The sequence below is a fragment of the Vidua macroura genome, chromosome 8 (genome assembly GCF_024509145.1).
Source record: "Vidua macroura isolate BioBank_ID:100142 chromosome 8, ASM2450914v1, whole genome shotgun sequence".
Taxonomy (NCBI): Eukaryota; Metazoa; Chordata; class Aves; order Passeriformes; family Viduidae; genus Vidua; species Vidua macroura.
Window position 1 is genome coordinate 3,041,027 of NC_071578.1, and position 17,110 is coordinate 3,058,136.

Here is a 17,110-nt window from a genome sequence, read left to right on the forward strand (position 1 = left end):
TAGAGGAGCAGCAGGGTTGGCTCAGGCTGAGGGGGTTCAGCAGCTCCTTCATTGCTCCCCTGGGGCAGCGTCTGGGGGAGCAGCACCCCGTAATTAAAGTGCTCACAACTGCTCTCCTTTGATGGTGCTGAAGGTCTGTGCTTCCCTGTGGGTCCCTCATTACCATTAATGAGGTTTCGGGCTGCACATCAAAAGCAGGCCAGTGGCAGCAATGCTGATTTTACACTGCACAAGTGAATATTTGCATCTTAGAGGGCTCCTGGAGAGCTGCTGGGCTCAGTGGGTTTGGGTCTTAAAGGGTTTTCTGAGGAGCCTTCTTATTTTGTCATCTGCTTTTGTTTGATTTTTTGAACTGCCACGGGGAAAAAAAAAATATTTATTTAACAACTTTATAAACATGTAGTTAAATAAATAAAACACAGTGAAAAATCTCTTAAGGACAAGTTGGGAAAGTACTAATCACTTGTGCCATTTGTTGTATTAAGTGTTAGTTTCAATCACTTTTCTCCTTTTTGAAAAATGATCTCAAGGAAGCAGAACATAAAGTCACCCTCATTTTGGTTATTCAAAGGCTGAACTGGAGTCTCCAGGTGTGAAAACATACACCCTCCAGAGATTTCCAGCACAGTGCTCCAGAACACAGCCAGGTATGCCATGAAAACAGCATCAACTTGAAGGGAAAAACACTTTTTCCAGCACTTCTCCAGACTTTAAAAAAAAACCCAAATAAATAAATAAAGCTTAAAAAAAAAGACAAAAGGTCAGGGTGAAATGGGAAAGAAAGCAGAAATAGAGTGTGGGAAAGGACACTTCAGTCTACTGAGTGGTTCTCTTTTTTTTTCTTGTAGACGTCTTGCAGCACCTTGTAGCTGCAGAGCTGTTAAATGTTAGATAATCAAACCATTAGTAGTTAGCACAGAATTCCCTGACCCCTCTCAGTCGGTTTTCAGCTGTTCAGACCTCACTTAGCATTTTTCAGTCTGGCAGCTTAGAGCCATTAAACTCTGGAGTCAGCAGAACTATCTGGAATTACCTCTGTTACAATTTGAGGAAAATGAAATTATCTTTCAGATGTAAACAGTTTCTAATTAAACTCCGAAGCTGTTTATGTTTCCAAACCAGTCTGAGCTGAGCTCGGCACAAAGACAGACTTCTTTGTTGTCTTTTTCTTTTTTTTTAATAAAGTTGATATACTGATGTAATAAATTACTTGTGACAGAGCTAGGTCCGTTGTGCCAGCAGTGCAACTGCTCTTTTAAAAAAAAAAGAAAACTTTAAGCAACATATCCCTCTGCCCCAGTAATTTAGCACATTGCATTCTGGTCCTTCCTTTAGTAGGAAACAGCCACGAGATTACAGAATAGATTTATGTCAGTCTTTCCCTTCACTCCAAATAGCCCCACGTCTGCAGTGCATTTGGCCTTCTTTTTTTGTTAATAATTTCCATGCCTGGCAGATACATTTAATTTTTGTGATAAATAAGATCTGTGTTGAAGAATTAGTAGCACTGGTTGAAATCCATTTCATTTTTCCCAGTCCTTTGCAGGAGTGGGTCACTGTTAACAATTAGCACTCAGAACTATGGGGCAAAAAAAAAAAAGAAAAGAAAAAGGATAATTGCTTTTTATTTGGTTTAGTCTTTGCCATTTCAGTAGATGTGCTGTTAGAAGGGAAAATAATTGGCTTTGCTGGTGTATTCTCAAGGATAACTCACAGATTGACAGCATGACTTTGCTGTAAGTGAAGCTGACAAGGAGAGAGGTGACTTCTCAAATGAAAACACATTTTACTCCTGGTGTGATTATTTATAGCAGATACTTAAGGACAAGCACGAGATGTATCCACTTTTCCTGGCCTGGATGCTGGGGTGAGAGAGCTCAGCTGCCTTTTGTCTTGTTGCTGTAATATCCATAGGAAATATAGCTCTGAGAGGGACATTTTTATCCTGCAGTGCTGCTATTGCCATGACCCACGAGAACAAATCATATCAGGACATTTCCCCTTTATCTTGGCTTTCTGTTTCATCAAAAAAAAAAAAAAAAAACCCAAAAAAAAAAAAAAAAAAACCAAAAACCACAAACCCCAAACTTTTCAACCTGCAGGGATAAATCTGCAGAGCAGTGCATGGAGAATTAAGCACCCAGTGTCCAGTTTTAATTGGTATTAATAAATTCCAAATTCCTGTAAGCACCCAGTGTCCAGTTTTAATTGATGCTAATAAATTCCAAATTCCTGGCTTAAAAATGGAAATGTACCTTAAAGGGCAAATCCTTAAAGTCACATGAAAGCTCCTTTTTGAACATGTGTTGTGTGCCCAGGAGCACTTGAAGGAATTTCTGTGGACTTGGAAGGCTGAATCCTTGTAATTAACTGGTGCCCACAGCTGCATTTGCCACAGTTGTCATGGGAATCACAGAGCCCTTTGTGCCTGCCATAGATGTGCAAAATATTGAAAATTTTACCCTGACAATTCCTTCCTGCAAAGTCATTCTTGATCTTTTCTAATGTCAAAGCCTGTCACAGAGTGCCGGGCACATTTTACTGGGGGGTTTGGTGGCAGCAATGCAGGGAGGCTCCAATTCAGCCTTTGCAAATGAATGATGCAGCCCCAGTGATGGATTAAGATAAGAAACCACCTATTTTAGAGTAAAGGCACTGAAAATGAAGAGGTGAAATAACTTTGGTGTCCTGGAGAGCCTTTCTGTCTGCCTCTTTCAGCATGGAAATTGTGTTCATCTCCATCCCTGGCAGCCACACACCACCAGGTGAGAAATCCAGAGCTGGGAGGAAAACTCCCAGGATTTCATCAGGGTCCATATGGGTTTGGGGTTTTTTTTAGATTTATCAAAAGCCTTTCATTCCTGTGAGTGAAAGTTTTAATTTGCTCATTAAGGATCCCTAAGTCTTGGATCATGGCTGGATCCATCCTGTCCTCGTGGCTTGAAATAATGAAATAAATACAATGTGGCAGCTAATTTTTCTTTGTTCCAGCTCTGTGAAAAAGAAAGGGGAAGGTAGAAAAAAATATTCCTTGTTATTATATATTTAGGGTTTTTTTTAAGAATTCCATTTCCACTCATCTGAGGTGTTTTAGGTGATATGGGATAAAGAGCTTTTTTCTCATAACAGAAGAAGGGAAGGTGGGAATGCTGGGGAAATTCAGACTAATTTCTGGCACTGTTTTTCCTCACTTATCTTTCCTTTGGATCTTCCCAAAGAACAAAAATTGAGCCGTGATCCTCCTGTCTTGGAGTCCTGATTTATTAAGAGCCCGGGTAGTACAGATGCTAAGTGAAATCAATATGAACCTGTCCCCCAGGTATTTATTATTCCCAGCTTTTTGCAGGCTCAGATTCTTTTCTCCAGCACCCCCATCTCACCAAGTGGCATTTCCATGCACTTCATTCTCTGCTCCTGCTCTTCCCAGGGAGCAGCTTCTCCACGTGCTCCATCCAGAGGGCTGATCCTTGGGGTTTGTCTGTGCCAGGAGCTGGACTCGAGGGTTCTTGTGGGTCCCTTCCAACTCAGGATTTCCTATGAAATCCCTTCTCCCTGTCCTGGGTTTCTCCTGGTTGGGTTTAGCCCTGTTTGGGGTCCACTTCCCTTAACTTGGTGTCATTTGATCTGCTCACCTGATGTCCAAGCTCATCCTCACCCAAATCCTTCTCCTGAGCCTGAGCACCCTCTTTATGATAGGTCTTTCAATCAATCTGAGTCCCAAAGTCAGATATTTTTTTTTTTTCATCCCTGTCTTCTCCTGGCCCATTTAAAAAAATCAATTCCAAGGTTTTTCAAGGGAGAAAATTAGAATGTAACTGCCTGGAACAAAAGCAGATTGTAAAATCATGTTGAGAACTAACCAAAGCACCTTTTCCCTAATCAGAAATCAGCAGGAAGCTGATCTTCAGCACTCGTTTGGACCATTTGTCTTTATTTGCTCGTCACATGCTGAGGATCTTGTGTTTTGTGTGACAAAATTTAAACTCAGGAGCACTCTGCTTGTGCTCCTTATCCAGATTTTCCTTCACTGCTGGGAGCTGCTGGCGGGCACAGGGTGTCTGCATCCTGCTTTTCCTTAGCCTGGGACCAGACCTGACCTGGCCTTTTCATCCCTCCCTCTGCTCTGCCTCGCTTTTTGACTTTTCCTGTAGTCAGCACTGGATTAGCCTCAAATTCTAAGCAGTAGATTGTGAAACCTGAACTCTCAGCAATCCAGCAAGTTTTTATTAATGAGGTAGTGGTCTAAAAGGAAACAGAGCAAAAGATGAGCCAGAGGCAAATTCAAACTGATTACAGCTCCTTTCCTTGGCTGTCTGGTTTCCAACAGGAAGAACAGTTGTCTGAGTTCAATTCCCATGGAGCTTTTGCAATGCAGATAACTCCAGCACAGAGTCAGGATCCTGTCAGGGGTGATAAATTGGTTTAGTATTGCTTCACCCCCAGAACACAAAGGAAAGTCACAACAGGCCTCTCCTCCAAGAAAAAACTTCTCTGACCATCTATTTGTCAAAGGGAAAGTAACTGCTAATAATGTTTTATTTGGCACTTTTGTGACTGCCACAACAGTCTATACTGTATAAAGCCATTAAGTGTTGCTCCCTTGCAGAATGGATTTTTGGGAACCATCCAGGCATTTGTTCTGTCGCTGCTTTCTGCCCTGAAGTCCCACATTCAGCGTTGTAAATCTGCCTTTTTGAATATTCCAGGTAGTTCAAATTTCACCTTCCGTGTAATGGGAGAGGTCAAGCCTCAGCTGGGGCTGTGTCAATCCAATCTGGGCACCTGAAGGGAGATTGCAGGAATTCATTCTGGGAATCTGCACTGTCCCCAGGAGAAAATTAAAACCAACTTAAGGCAATTCTGTGAAAAGTTGAAACATTTCCTTGGAAAGGCTTTCCTTCCAATAAGCCTGGAAATTCCACTGTAGCACACCAAGGCATCCAAGCAGACATCAATTAAATGAACCACCAGTGTGATATATTCCCAGTGATTTATTGGAATGGTTAGCAGCCACCATGTAGTGAATGTGACAAAAGCTGTAGGAGAAATCTGAGTTTGTTTTGAACTCACTGACCATGAACTCAGACAGAAGAGCTTTGATGTCATCTCTAAATACATGGCCCAATTCCGTGCTCTACTTTATCGATGCTCTAGGGATTAAAACTCTAAAAGAGGAGCAAGGGAGTGAAAAATAGGCTAGAAAAATAAGTATGAGTTGTCAGACATCCTCTACCTTTTGAAGCAAACTTCCCCTTTAAATACTTTATCAGCAGATAAAACCACTCTACATTTTTAGCTAAATCCTTCCAAATCACCTGAAAAAGATGTGCCCCAACAGCTCTGGGACTGATGTCTTGGGCAAAGCTCTGCCATGTGCTGCTTCCAAGAGCCCAAAGGCTCCTCCAGCTTTCCCCCTCCTCCTAATTTTCCCAATTTGCTGTTTGCAAAAGCTTTAGGTGTGAAACAATCTGTAGGTACCTTTAAGCTCCCCCTTTATTGTGCTGGTGGGGTCAAAAACTGCATTTGTGCCTTTCTCCCTCAAAAGTACTTAGAAATTAAGACATTGTTTAAATAATGGATTAAAAAGCCCTCCCATATTATGGCACTTGTCTAATTAATGGATTAAAAAGTCCTTCCATATTATGGCACTTGTCTAATTTTAAACAATTGCTACTAAAGCGTGAGGTGTAGGAAATAACGTGTAGTGACAGAACTTGATACACGAAGGGATCTGTAGTATTTGAACACCTATTTCAATATCAAAGAAAACTGGATTTTTATCTCCTGCTTGACACCTAATTCTGTGAAGTTCTTTATGCTTACTAATTCATTAACATACTTGCTGTACAGAAGAGCTGGAGTGTCAAAAAATGTCATCTAATAGCAAATTCACTTTTATTCTGGTAGGCTCATCTCTCTTAGGAGCCCATAAAAAGTTGCTTTCAAAAGCTGGAGAGCAGTAATAATGTCTAGAAGGTTAAAACCAAGGGAGATGCTTTTGAGTGCAAAAGAATTACGTCAATTAGATCAGGAGTTAGAGGAGGCTGGAAAATTGTCACAGTTCCTTGAAATCAACACCTCCCTGGGTCTAGAAACATTCATGCTGCTTGAGTTTCTGCCTTTTAGAGGTTTATTCTTGGGTTTCTCCCTCTAGTGCTGCCATTTTTCCATGGAAAAAATTAGTTACACCTGTATTACCAAAACCAACCCTATCCCTATTCTTTAATTTCATTCCCCCCCCCCCCCCCCCCCCCCGCCCCCCGACCCTTATTTTTATGTTCTTATGTAAAACTGGGATATGCAACAGAAAACTCACATATTTCTGTGTCAGGCATTCTCTAGAGTCTGAACAAGGGGGAGCTCAAATTCACCTCTCCATACTCCAGTAAAAGGGTCTGCATTGCTCATCCCCTCCAGCTGTGAGCCAAAAATCAAGAATTTTGGGAGTAAGGAGAGTAAATATTCATATTTTTGAATGTCAAAGGGTCGAGACAGACACAAAGTCGCTGTGGTGGTCAGTTCAGACAAGGTGTTGTCATGGAAAATGTTGGAAATTCAGGTGTTGGACTAGGGAAGCTTCTGACTCAGCACCTCTCTTGTCTTCAAGCACCTTCATGCTCCTAAAAAGCACAGCTGATGCCAGAGCTAATTCCAGATATGGCCCCTCAGGTCTGGGTTTTCAGGAATTCTGAGCAAAGTTCTGTCCCAGTTTTCTGCACCTTTGGAAATTAGCTAGCCAAAAGTTGTTTCCATAAGCATGCTCAAAAAAAAAATTAAAATGTCCCTTTTAAAATTAATATAATCTCCAATTATCATATTACCTCAGGGAGGGGGGTCTGGTGGTACTTAACAGAGCTCTTTGGGGCTCTTGTGCATTTTAATTGAGTGAATAATTGTAAAACACTTCAGGGTCTTTTGGTAAAAGGCTCTGTATAAACATTGCCATAATGCTGAATAATCAGGTTGTGATGTGAAGTGGAAGAAATGAACCCTATAAATAGATGTGTATGTACATACAGTGTCTGTGTGTGTGTGTGCACCAACATTTGGGACAGAACAACGCAGTTCCTTTAGAAAAGAGCAGCTACTGAATAATAAATAGAAAGTGAGATTGGCTAGTGATAATCATAATAATCAAAATGTTTTCAAGATATGGTGAGCCTGTAGTTTATCCTCCTGTGCAACGGATAGAGAATTCTCAGAATCATTGTGTTACCCCTTCAGTGGCTGGGAACCAGACAAATCTGTGCTGGTTTATGGTGGAGGAGCTCAGGGGAGGTGGACCCGAGGTTCTGAGGTGTGGACAGACAGGATTTGGAGGAGCCAGAGGAGTTCCACCTTTCCTGAGGTGCTGCTGCAATGCAGCTGGAGGGGTTTGGCTCTCCTGCAGCTCAAGGCAGTGCTCCTCCAGGCATATTCCAGCTGGAGCAGTGGGGAGGACAGGAATGGGAACGTGCCAGCAGCCTGAGCAGTGGCACCAGTGCTGGAGGTGCAGCTGATCTGCTGTGAGCTGCACGGGTCAGCACCACTGCCTCTCCTCAGTGCTCTGCCTGGCTCATCTCCCCAGCCTGTAATTTTCTGGGGCAGTGGCTCAGTTCCTGTGCTTGTACTCTCCTGTCATTCAGCCCCTGAGGAAGGGGAATTCCTCTGAAATGGAGATGACGGAGATGAGCTTCTATATTTCATGGGAAAAAAAAAAAAAAAAAAAAAAAAAAGAAAAGAAGCCTGTGCTGGGCAACGAGGTGCTGGTACAAAGAATCCTCTCTTCTTAAATGGGACTTGACAGAGTGCTGATGCCACTTCACTTAGTTAATGGAAGGAGCCATCTAATACAGGCTAAATGCAGAACTGCCTAAAGGAACCTGGCATTTGGAGGGCTGGAGTGCTTGAAATATAAATGAATGGGACAAGCCCAGGCTCTGTTTCCCAAGGAATCGATTACCAGGGATCCTCTGACAGCTGTGAAGGTCTTATTTGCAGGAGCAGGCAAAGCTATTTTTGTTGGAAACTGGGATATTTGTTGCTGGGGATTAAACACGTGTTTTAAGCACCAAGGAGACACCAAGGAATGCTGTGGATTCGAGAGGGGCAGAAAGACTGAAGTGATTTTCCTTGCTGTAAAGCCACTGAGGAGACTGATGGAAGTGCTGGGAACAATTTGAGTTCTGTAGAGTAGCACCCACAGCCAGAACGGTTTGACAAAATGATCCATTGTGTATTAAATCTACAGATTCAGACAGTGTAAAAAATGCATGGGGCACAGCATTTTGGAATAAGAGTTAGGCTGGACTAAAGTGTCCTTTCTCTTTCCAACTGTAAAAAAAAAAATAAGGATCTGTAACAGAAAATGTCTTGAGTGGAGATGAATGGAGTATAAAGACTGCAGATGAATTTTTTACCTCTGGAATGTTCTCTCGTGGCATTTATGAGCTGGTTTCCAACAGAGTAAGTGTCTGAGTTACCACAGGAAGCACAAACGTCTCTGTTTAGGTATCACCGAAATTTTGGAGACAGGTCAAGGGCTGACTTTACTGTGGAGACCCCATTTCCTTCTCCCACCCTAAGGCAGCTCCTTCCAGGGAGATCAGAAGCCTCTTTACAGGGTAGTGGGAGGAAGCTCCTGCATTTGTTCAGAGGATGAATTCCTTCCACATCACCATTCCTTTAGCATTTTTCACGAGCTCCAGATCCACTCAAACATTGGTTTGAATGCCTCTGACATCTGATATCTGTGACTTCTCTTCCCATCCCATCTGCCAGGCATTTCATTCTTCTGATGAAGCAGCTCTAAAATTGCAAAGACAGACAAAATACAGTCTAAAATCACAACAGTCAAGTGCTGTGGCTGTTACATGGAACTTTATTGGTCAAAAAAAAAAAGACTGGTTGTGTATGAGAATATCATATTAAAGTTCAATCAAGTTTCCAATGAAATACCAATTGGCACCAATTGATGTGGGACCTTCTCTTGCATGGTGTGGTTACCCTGAAGTTTCTCTGTTTCCACCAGCTGGGTTTATTTATGGGTTTTTATTGCTTTATTTGAGGATGACTTGGTAAAGGAGAAGCGTTTCAGGAAATGTCATCATGTACCATGTGCTGCACTGATGTCAGCTGAGGAAACAGGCATCAGGAGCAGGAAAAGCCAGAAGATGAATGGACCTCTGAGTCCAAAATAGGAAACAGCTTGAAGTTCCTTTTGTGGGGGAAACATAAAGCTCATTCATCAGCAGTGGCACAATTTCACCTCTGGCACAGAGAGAGGACTCTGCCCTCCTGCTGATGGACAGGCACACCTCACATCCATGCCAGTGATCCTGGGAATCCAGGCATGCAGAGGAACAGCCCTAAAACGTGATAGTTTTGACTGGTGAGCTGTCCTCGTGATCTGTGTGTGCCTGAGAGGTGTCACGTGGAAATCTGCATTAATTGTGCTCCTGAGTGGATTTCATTCCCTGTGAGGTGTGTGTCTCCTGGTCTCACCCCAGTGGGTAGCAAAGCAAACCTGTGCCACTGAAGTGCAGATCTTGCCTGGATGATGCACTGTTCATTAATTCACACTTTGATATGAGGGTCCTGGCTGATCAAGCTCTCACCAGGATTTATCAGTCAGATGTATCTGGGTTTCTTTGTTTTTTCCTGCTGTTTGGCAGGAATGTGCACCCATCTACTTGTTCGCAGTCACGTACACAGAATTTTGTGAGGTTTCTTCTCAGTCACACTGAGGGCAGGACAGAAGTTTGTGGTGCCCTGTAAAGAACATCTCCAATTGCTCACTATAGAATGGTCAGTAGTTTTCCAAGAGCCTTTATTTTCTGTTCCATTACTCCAAGTACCTTCCCTGTCCTCCCTTGGGGCCCAGCTAACAGCCTGGCTCCTGCCTCCTGCTATTCTGAAATTTCTTTATTTATCTTAGACTCTGTCATTTTGCTGAAACATTGATATTTTCCAGCAATCAGCTTATTACATGGAGATGCCTATTAGCTTTCTGAAGTCATATGTCAGTGAAATTCAAAACTGTTTAGTTTAACTTGACAAGCCCTATAGTGATATTGGAAAATTATTTTCTTCTTCAGACTCATGTTTATGTTCTTTTCCAATGAGCTGGCTGTTTTATTGCAAAAGAAACTGTAAAAGAGGTAATTTTAACTAGGCACAAAATATGTTCTGTTCTGTAATGTATCCATAACCTTCTAGAAGATCCTAATTAACTTCCTAATGTCAGCATAGGAAGCTCTATTGCATTTGTAGTTGCCAAACATTTCTTTCTTTTTAATAGAAATTATCCCTTTCTAAGACCTACGGGCATCATCATTCCCAAAACAAGCTTTTCATCTGAGGATATCAGAAACACCGGGAGATTAATGGAAGTCTGAAGTTCAGCAGTGCAGAATTTCTATCTGTTATCTTGCTTGTCTGCAAAGATAACAATCCTAATAACACGTGGGTGCCACAAAGCACTCAGTGAGTAAAGTGAAATTGCCAGGTTGGCTCCTGAGCTGCTGAAATGTTGAGCTACTGCTGGACCAGGGAGGGACAAAGGTATCAGTCTGAGGGGAGGAGCTGTTTTACACCGTGTTTGTGACACAGATTCAGTGCAATTCAAAGTGGGCATGAGATTTTTGGAAAATTGTTCCCTGTGAAGGTGGGGAGGCCCTGGCACGGGTTGCCCAGAGAAGCTGTGGATGGAGCAGCCACAGGAAGTGTCCAAGGCCAGGCTGGCAGGGCTTGGAGCAGCCTGGGATAGTGGCAGGTGCCCCTGGAGGAGGAATGAAATGGTCTCCACGTCCTGTTCCAGCCCAAACTGTTCCATGACTCTGGTTCCATGACATCTCAGCACAGAGCTGTCACAGCAGCCCTTAGGATGATACCTTGGGTTCTGAGTTTTTCTCTTCTGTTTTGGTGTGCAGCTTTAGCTTTCTATGAAGTGTCACTAGGATCTTTTCATGGGGTGGTGGAGCCAAAACAATCCTGTTCCAGCTGGAGACTCAAGGACAATCTCTTCAAACTTCAGGCCCAAAGCACAAACAATGTGAAAAGAAGAGGGTGGGCAAGCAAGCAAGGAGGATGAAACTTCATCATTTGAAGCTGTTAATTGGACAGTTAACTCCTGTATGCAAATGGACTAAAACCTATAAAAATGTGAGATCCCGTGAGCAAGCTCTTTTGCTTCCACCGGGCACTGCCAGGGTGTGGCCTTTGAAGGCTCTTCAATAAATTTCCACTTTATTCCTCTGAGCTCCATCTAGCCTCTCTCCAGCTCCTCAAGGCATCAAGGACACCGTGCCATAGCCAGGCCCGGCTGTCACTCGGTCCTTTATCTGTGAGGCAAGCTGCAAACGTTCATCAGCAGAAATGGAATTGAGTTCTGCCCGAGAAAAACACCAATTCCCTGCTGGCATTTGTACTGCACGGGACCATTCTGTCCTCTCTGTCTGGGTGTTTTGCAAAAGGACTGGGAGCTGGTACGTGTCTGCACAGCAGGGCCCAACCTGCACTCAGCACTGGGAATTCCAAACAGGAATATTTGCAGTATGCACTCCTGCTGGTTTAAAATAAGAACTGTCTTTGCTTTAATCACGCAGTTGCCAAGCTCAGCTTTGATGAATTGCAGAAGCAGGCTCTTATCAAGTAACAGTGGGTTTTTTCCTATTTTTTTTTTTCCTGAAAAGAGCAGGAAGTTTGTCATTCTGCAGAACAAGATGAATGAATTTGCCATTTGAGGCTGAATTTTCCAAGAAGAATTAGGATCTTTTGCAGTCCTGCAAATGCAGGATACTACTTGCAAACCCAGCATTTCTTTAGGCTCATAATCATAATTTGCATTATAACTCCATAAGCAAAAGAGAGAGATGGAATTTCAAATGTGAACACTTCCAATACTTAACAGCAGCTACAAATTGAAGTGAAAAAGTGAAAATTCCCTTACTCAGAGTCAGAAATTATTATTATTATTATTAATAATGGGTTGAGCTCAATTTCACAGTGAATTGCTGTATCTCAATTCTGTGTGATAAAAAGTGAGCACAGTCTTCTGGTTAAGGCACAAATGTGCTAAAATATCACCGGTGTGACAGGAGAGAGAGGTTTTCATCTCATCTAACAACCCTCCTTTTGTCTCCATGTGGGTTTTCTCCAGCTATCCATTCCCCATGGTCTTCAGCAGCTGCAGTAGAAAGGACCTGGAAAACAGCCTGGAGAAAGGAGTGGGAATGTGTCTCTTTAACCTGCCTGAAGTCAAGGAGTCCTTTGGTGGCCAGAAGTGTGGGAATGGCTACGTGGAAGATGGAGAGGAGTGTGACTGCGGGGAGCCTGAGGTAAGACACCACCTGGGAGTTACTGCTCATGTCCTGCCTGCAGGGTTTTGGCAGTGCAGGGTTGGTTTGGTGTGTTTGGTGTAAAACAGAGCTCTGCCTTCTCTGCTTCCATCCCATCAGCTTAAACCTCACAGCCTCAGAAGTGCAGGGAGTCTGGAGTGTATTCAAGGTGGTGAAGTTTAAGCAGGGCTTGAGTTAAGAATGTGCTCAGTTCATCCTTAGGGAGCAAACTCTGGCTTGTCCAGCAGACTGGCCATGACCTCATGTTCCTAGAAGTTCCTTTCAACATTACTAATCAGCTAAACTCAAAAGAAGTTTGAGAACTTGGCTCAAATTTCTCATGCAAACATGCATTAGTTGAAGGTTTGTTTCTGTCAATCAGAAGCCACTTTATATTTATATTTATATTTATATTTATATTTATATTTATATTTATATTTATTTCTAATTTATGTCAATATAACCATAGAAACTGTGCAATCATAGAATGGTTTGGGTTGGAGGGGACCATGAGGATAATCACATTCCCCCCCTGCCATGGGCAGGGACAATTTCCACTGTCCCAGGTTCTCCCAGCCCCAGTGTCCAGCCTGGCCTTGGGCACTTCCAGGGCTCCAGGGGCAGCCACAGCTGCTCTGGGCACCCTGTGCCAGGGCCTCACTATCCATATATATAACACTATGTAAATAGAAATATTAATATTGACCAGGTATTTTTCATTGCAGCTTCAGTTTTGAGGTGCAAGACCTTTCCCTCCTTCACTGTAGGATTTTTCTTTCCCTCTAGCCAATTACCTCCCAACAGAAAGAGCCTTCATTGCCTCCCAAACAGATTGCTGCTGCTTCAAAGATTGTTCCATTTTGTTTAGTGGATGTGTCAGAGGACTGCTCAGATCAGCAGGAGATAGGCAAAACCTGGGGGTCAAATAATATCCGAGCTGGCATCCTTATCCCTTTTACATCCTGTCCTCATTGGCTGTATTGAACTTCTCTCTGATTATCTGAATTAAAGGCAGCAGCAGATCAGGGATTTGTTTCCTGTGATAAATAGGGAGCTACAGACAAAAGAGATGGGGGCAGTTAAAGCAGCAAGATATTGCTGCATCCTGCCTATGGAATGTATTGGGTTTGTCCAAGTGAGGATTTCCTGACACTTCACTCACTCTTGAGGGTAGCAAGGTTGGAGGAAGCAGACTTATCTCCTTGTTTAAAGTCAATAGAGTTCAAGCAGCTTGCAAATGTCTTTCTAACCCTGTTATCTTTCTTGTTTTCATTTCTGAACATTAGTGATACCTTTTCAAGTCAAAGCCACTTAGTGTCAGCAAGCACTGCCTTGATTTGCCTCTTTCTGTCTTTTTTGTCTTTTTAGTTATATTGGGGGGAAAAATGCAGCTTGGGTGGAATTAAATTTATTTAGGATTTACTGCTCTAACCTGAGTGGTTCCAGAAAAACCTGTGTGATTAGTTACTAATTCACTGCCCAGTCATTTGTACCAGCTGAGTTCTGTCCATGCTGTTGCAGTATTCTAAGAATAAGTGATGTTAGGATTAAATTCTTCTGTGAGGGTGGGGAGGCCCTGGATCCCTGAAAGTGCCCAAGGCCAGGTTGGACATTGGGGCTTGGAGCACCCTGGGATAGGGGGAGGAGCTGGATGACTTTTGGTCTCTTCAACTACAAACCATTCTATGATTTTATGATCCTAACAATTTTAGATTATATGACCAAAAATGCCTGATGTGCTGGAGTGTCTGTGGAAGGAGGGCTAATGTAAATTATAGATAGATAAAAGAATGAAGAGAAGTAAAAATCCTCGGTCCTTGAAAGATGAAAATGTGTCTTTTATAACCAGCTGCAAGGAGGAACAGAAAACTACAAATTGCTAACTCAGAAGTCAGACAAATTGCAAATGTAATTAGGAGCGAGTGCCCAAACAGCTGTGACATGCCAGGGACGAGTCAACACGGCTTTTGTGCCAGCAACTCTTGTCTTACAAATTCTTGTCTTACAAAATCTTGTCTTGCACATCCATCACAGTGCTCTGAAGAACTCAACAAGTGGATGGAAAGGGACAGGGCTGTCACTGCAGCCTGTGAGGGGTTCAGAGAGGCTTTGGACCAAACCTTTCACCAAAGCTTCCGTGGGAGATTGAGCAGCTGTAAAGGAGAGAAAACTGCCTGGGCAAAAAATGGGTTGAAAGATAAGAAATACAACCAGGTGTAAATCACCCATTTCATGCAGTGGCAGATCTGCTGTGCTGTATCCATGAGATGTGTCCTGGGACTACACAACTCAGCATTTTCATAAACAGCCTGGGAAGAGGAATAGTCTTTAATTTGCTGATGATATTAGTTAGGCTGCTAAAGATGAAAACTAGCTGTGAAGGACTGCAAAGAAACCTTCTGAGGCAGCTGGAACAGGCATTAAGATGAGAAATGGGATTCACTGAGGACTGATGCACGTTCCAAAAACACAAAGAAGATGATGGACTCTGAGCTGACTCTGACCATGGAGGAACAAGACTTCATATTGCAATAAATAGTCTCATGAAAATGTCAGCCCAGTGCTCAGGAGTGGTCTAAAAGGTAAATAGGCTGTTAGAAAGTACTAGGAGAGAAATAGGGAAACAAAACAAAGCACCAGCAGACCTCTATAAATCTGCTGCACCTGAAACTGCTTGTGCAGGTTTTCCCTACCCCTCCCTGATCCCAGGGAGGATAAAGCAGAGTGAAAAAAGATTGAGAGAAAAGCAATAAGGTGGTTCAAAGTTTCGAAAGGGCTCTGGCTGGAAAAGAAGAAAATGAAGGAAAATGCAGCATAAGCTGATAAAATCGTGAGGGGAATGGAAAGGGTGAGAGAGGAGAGATTGATTGTCCCTCATAAGAAATGAGCAGATGAAGTCAGAAAATGGCAGGTTTCAAACAAGCAGAAGGAGCTGCTGCCCTGATTGTGTTGGTTACCTGTGAGTTCCTTTACTCTGACTCTTACAGGTGCTAAAAATGCCTGTGGAGCCAAGGGAAAGCAAAGGGAAAGGGCAGGAGACTGGGAAGGTGTCAGTGTCCTTGAACACCTTCTGCTGGCTGCTCTCAGGGGGACACAAGGACAAAGGAGTTATGGGCTGACCCAGTGGGGTCTGTCCTGTCTTCTTAGAAAAGAGAGAGGGAAAACCAGGTGTCCTGTCCGCAGGACAGAGCCTGATATCACATAGGTGGTACTGGAATTGTTCTGGGGTTGGGCTGCTCTGGTTCCTCTGAAGAGCCAGGAGAGCCACACTGAGAAACCTCCTCCCATCACTGCTGTTGTTATCAATAATAACTAATAATAATAATAATAACAACCAACTCCAGCACAGCAGTAATTTCAGGTGGCAGCCTCCATCCTCCAAAAGCCTGGTGAGCCTTGCTTGTTTTTTTGCTTGTTTATGTTAAAATCATTCCTGACAATTTGATAGCCCAGGCACAAAAACTGTTTACCAAGCTCATTCCCTACAATGAGCAGTAAGTGAGGTAGAAATTGGAAATATCAGAGGCTGCTGAAACACCTCTCCAAGAGCTGTGTCTTTATCCCAGTCTGCCTGTGGAATGCTGAACGCTGCTGTGGGGCCAGAGGATGGGGTATTGCAGCTGTTTCAGAAGGACCTTAATGGGGCTGACACTCCATCCTGCTTATCTCAAATTGTTTCTGAGGTGAATTGATAAAACGTGCTTCTGTGCAGAGGAATGTTACTCCTGACATGCAGCAGCTGCACAGGAATATTTCCGTAGCCCGCTGCCTTCCGGTGAGCAAAAACAGGAGCAGGAAGTTGTTCCTCTGCTTCAGAGCACAGTTGGCTTTGTACATCCAGGAGGATAATACCTAAAAAACAGTGAAATGCTGAGAATCCTCCTGGTTTTTTTTGCTGGTGAGTCAGTGCTAACGCTGCCTTCCAGTTGGGAAGCTTTCAGAAGCCAGGGAAGTAACAAGAGGCTGTGAACATCACTCTAACCCACTCATTCCTCCTGTGTTCCCTCTGCTGTCAGTGATCCCTTGCTAAGTCAAACAGACTTAACACAGCTGAAGAGCAATTTTATCTGCTGCTACTTCTGTGAGAGAGATGAGATTCCAGCTCAGCTGGTGTAGCTTGCAGCTTGTGGGCATTATCTTGGAAAAACAAATCCATTCTTTTCTGAGGCTCCTTACGAGCTCGTTCTACTGACAATAAAGTTTGCAGGAGCCCACACACGGCACCATCTAATCCACAAGTGTGAAATTGGGATGTATCAGTGAGTGAGGCTGCAATTCATGCTCATTCCATATCTCACAGCTCTATTACTGGTGTGCTCTGATAAGGGATTACATGGAATCATGTCGTTGTCTTCCTCTGTGGCAGCCCCAGCCTCCATCCAAACAGGAGCCTGGCCAGCAGCTATCACAAAACAGAGCTGTGGTCGTGATGCTCAGCAGCAGCAGCAGCCCAGCTCCTGGATCCTCTCTGGAGGCAGTGGAATCATTCCACTGGTTCCTGTGGAAATAAAACACCCCAGTGCTCTATCAGGGCTGGTGTCAGCGTGCTTGGGTTGTTTGTGACATTTGGGATTAGATCCATAGCTGGAATAAACCAGCCCTCCTCAGCAGCTCCTCTGGTTTTACTACACTTCTTGGGCTTGTTGAATGTGAGGGCAGACAAGGCTGTTTGGATCAGGTTGTCGAATTTCATGCATAATTCATGATTTCATGCCCAGCTTTTCTTGGCAGAGCTTATAGGCAGCCTCTTGATTTACAGCTCATTGTGACTGCACGTTGTCTGCTCTAAATTT

At 43.4% G+C, this 17,110-nt stretch overlaps 1 protein-coding gene across 1 annotated transcript in view; it reads left to right on the top strand.

Annotated features, from left to right (window-relative positions):
* ADAM12 (ADAM metallopeptidase domain 12) overlaps positions 1-17,110 on the top strand; it is a 178,135-nt gene that overhangs the window by 135,965 nt on the left and 25,060 nt on the right. Inside the window, exon 12 of the mRNA XM_053983972.1 lies at positions 12,140-12,317. Within this exon, the coding sequence (XP_053839947.1) occupies positions 12,140-12,317 (178 nt within the window). The remainder of the gene's footprint in view (positions 1-12,139; positions 12,318-17,110) is intronic.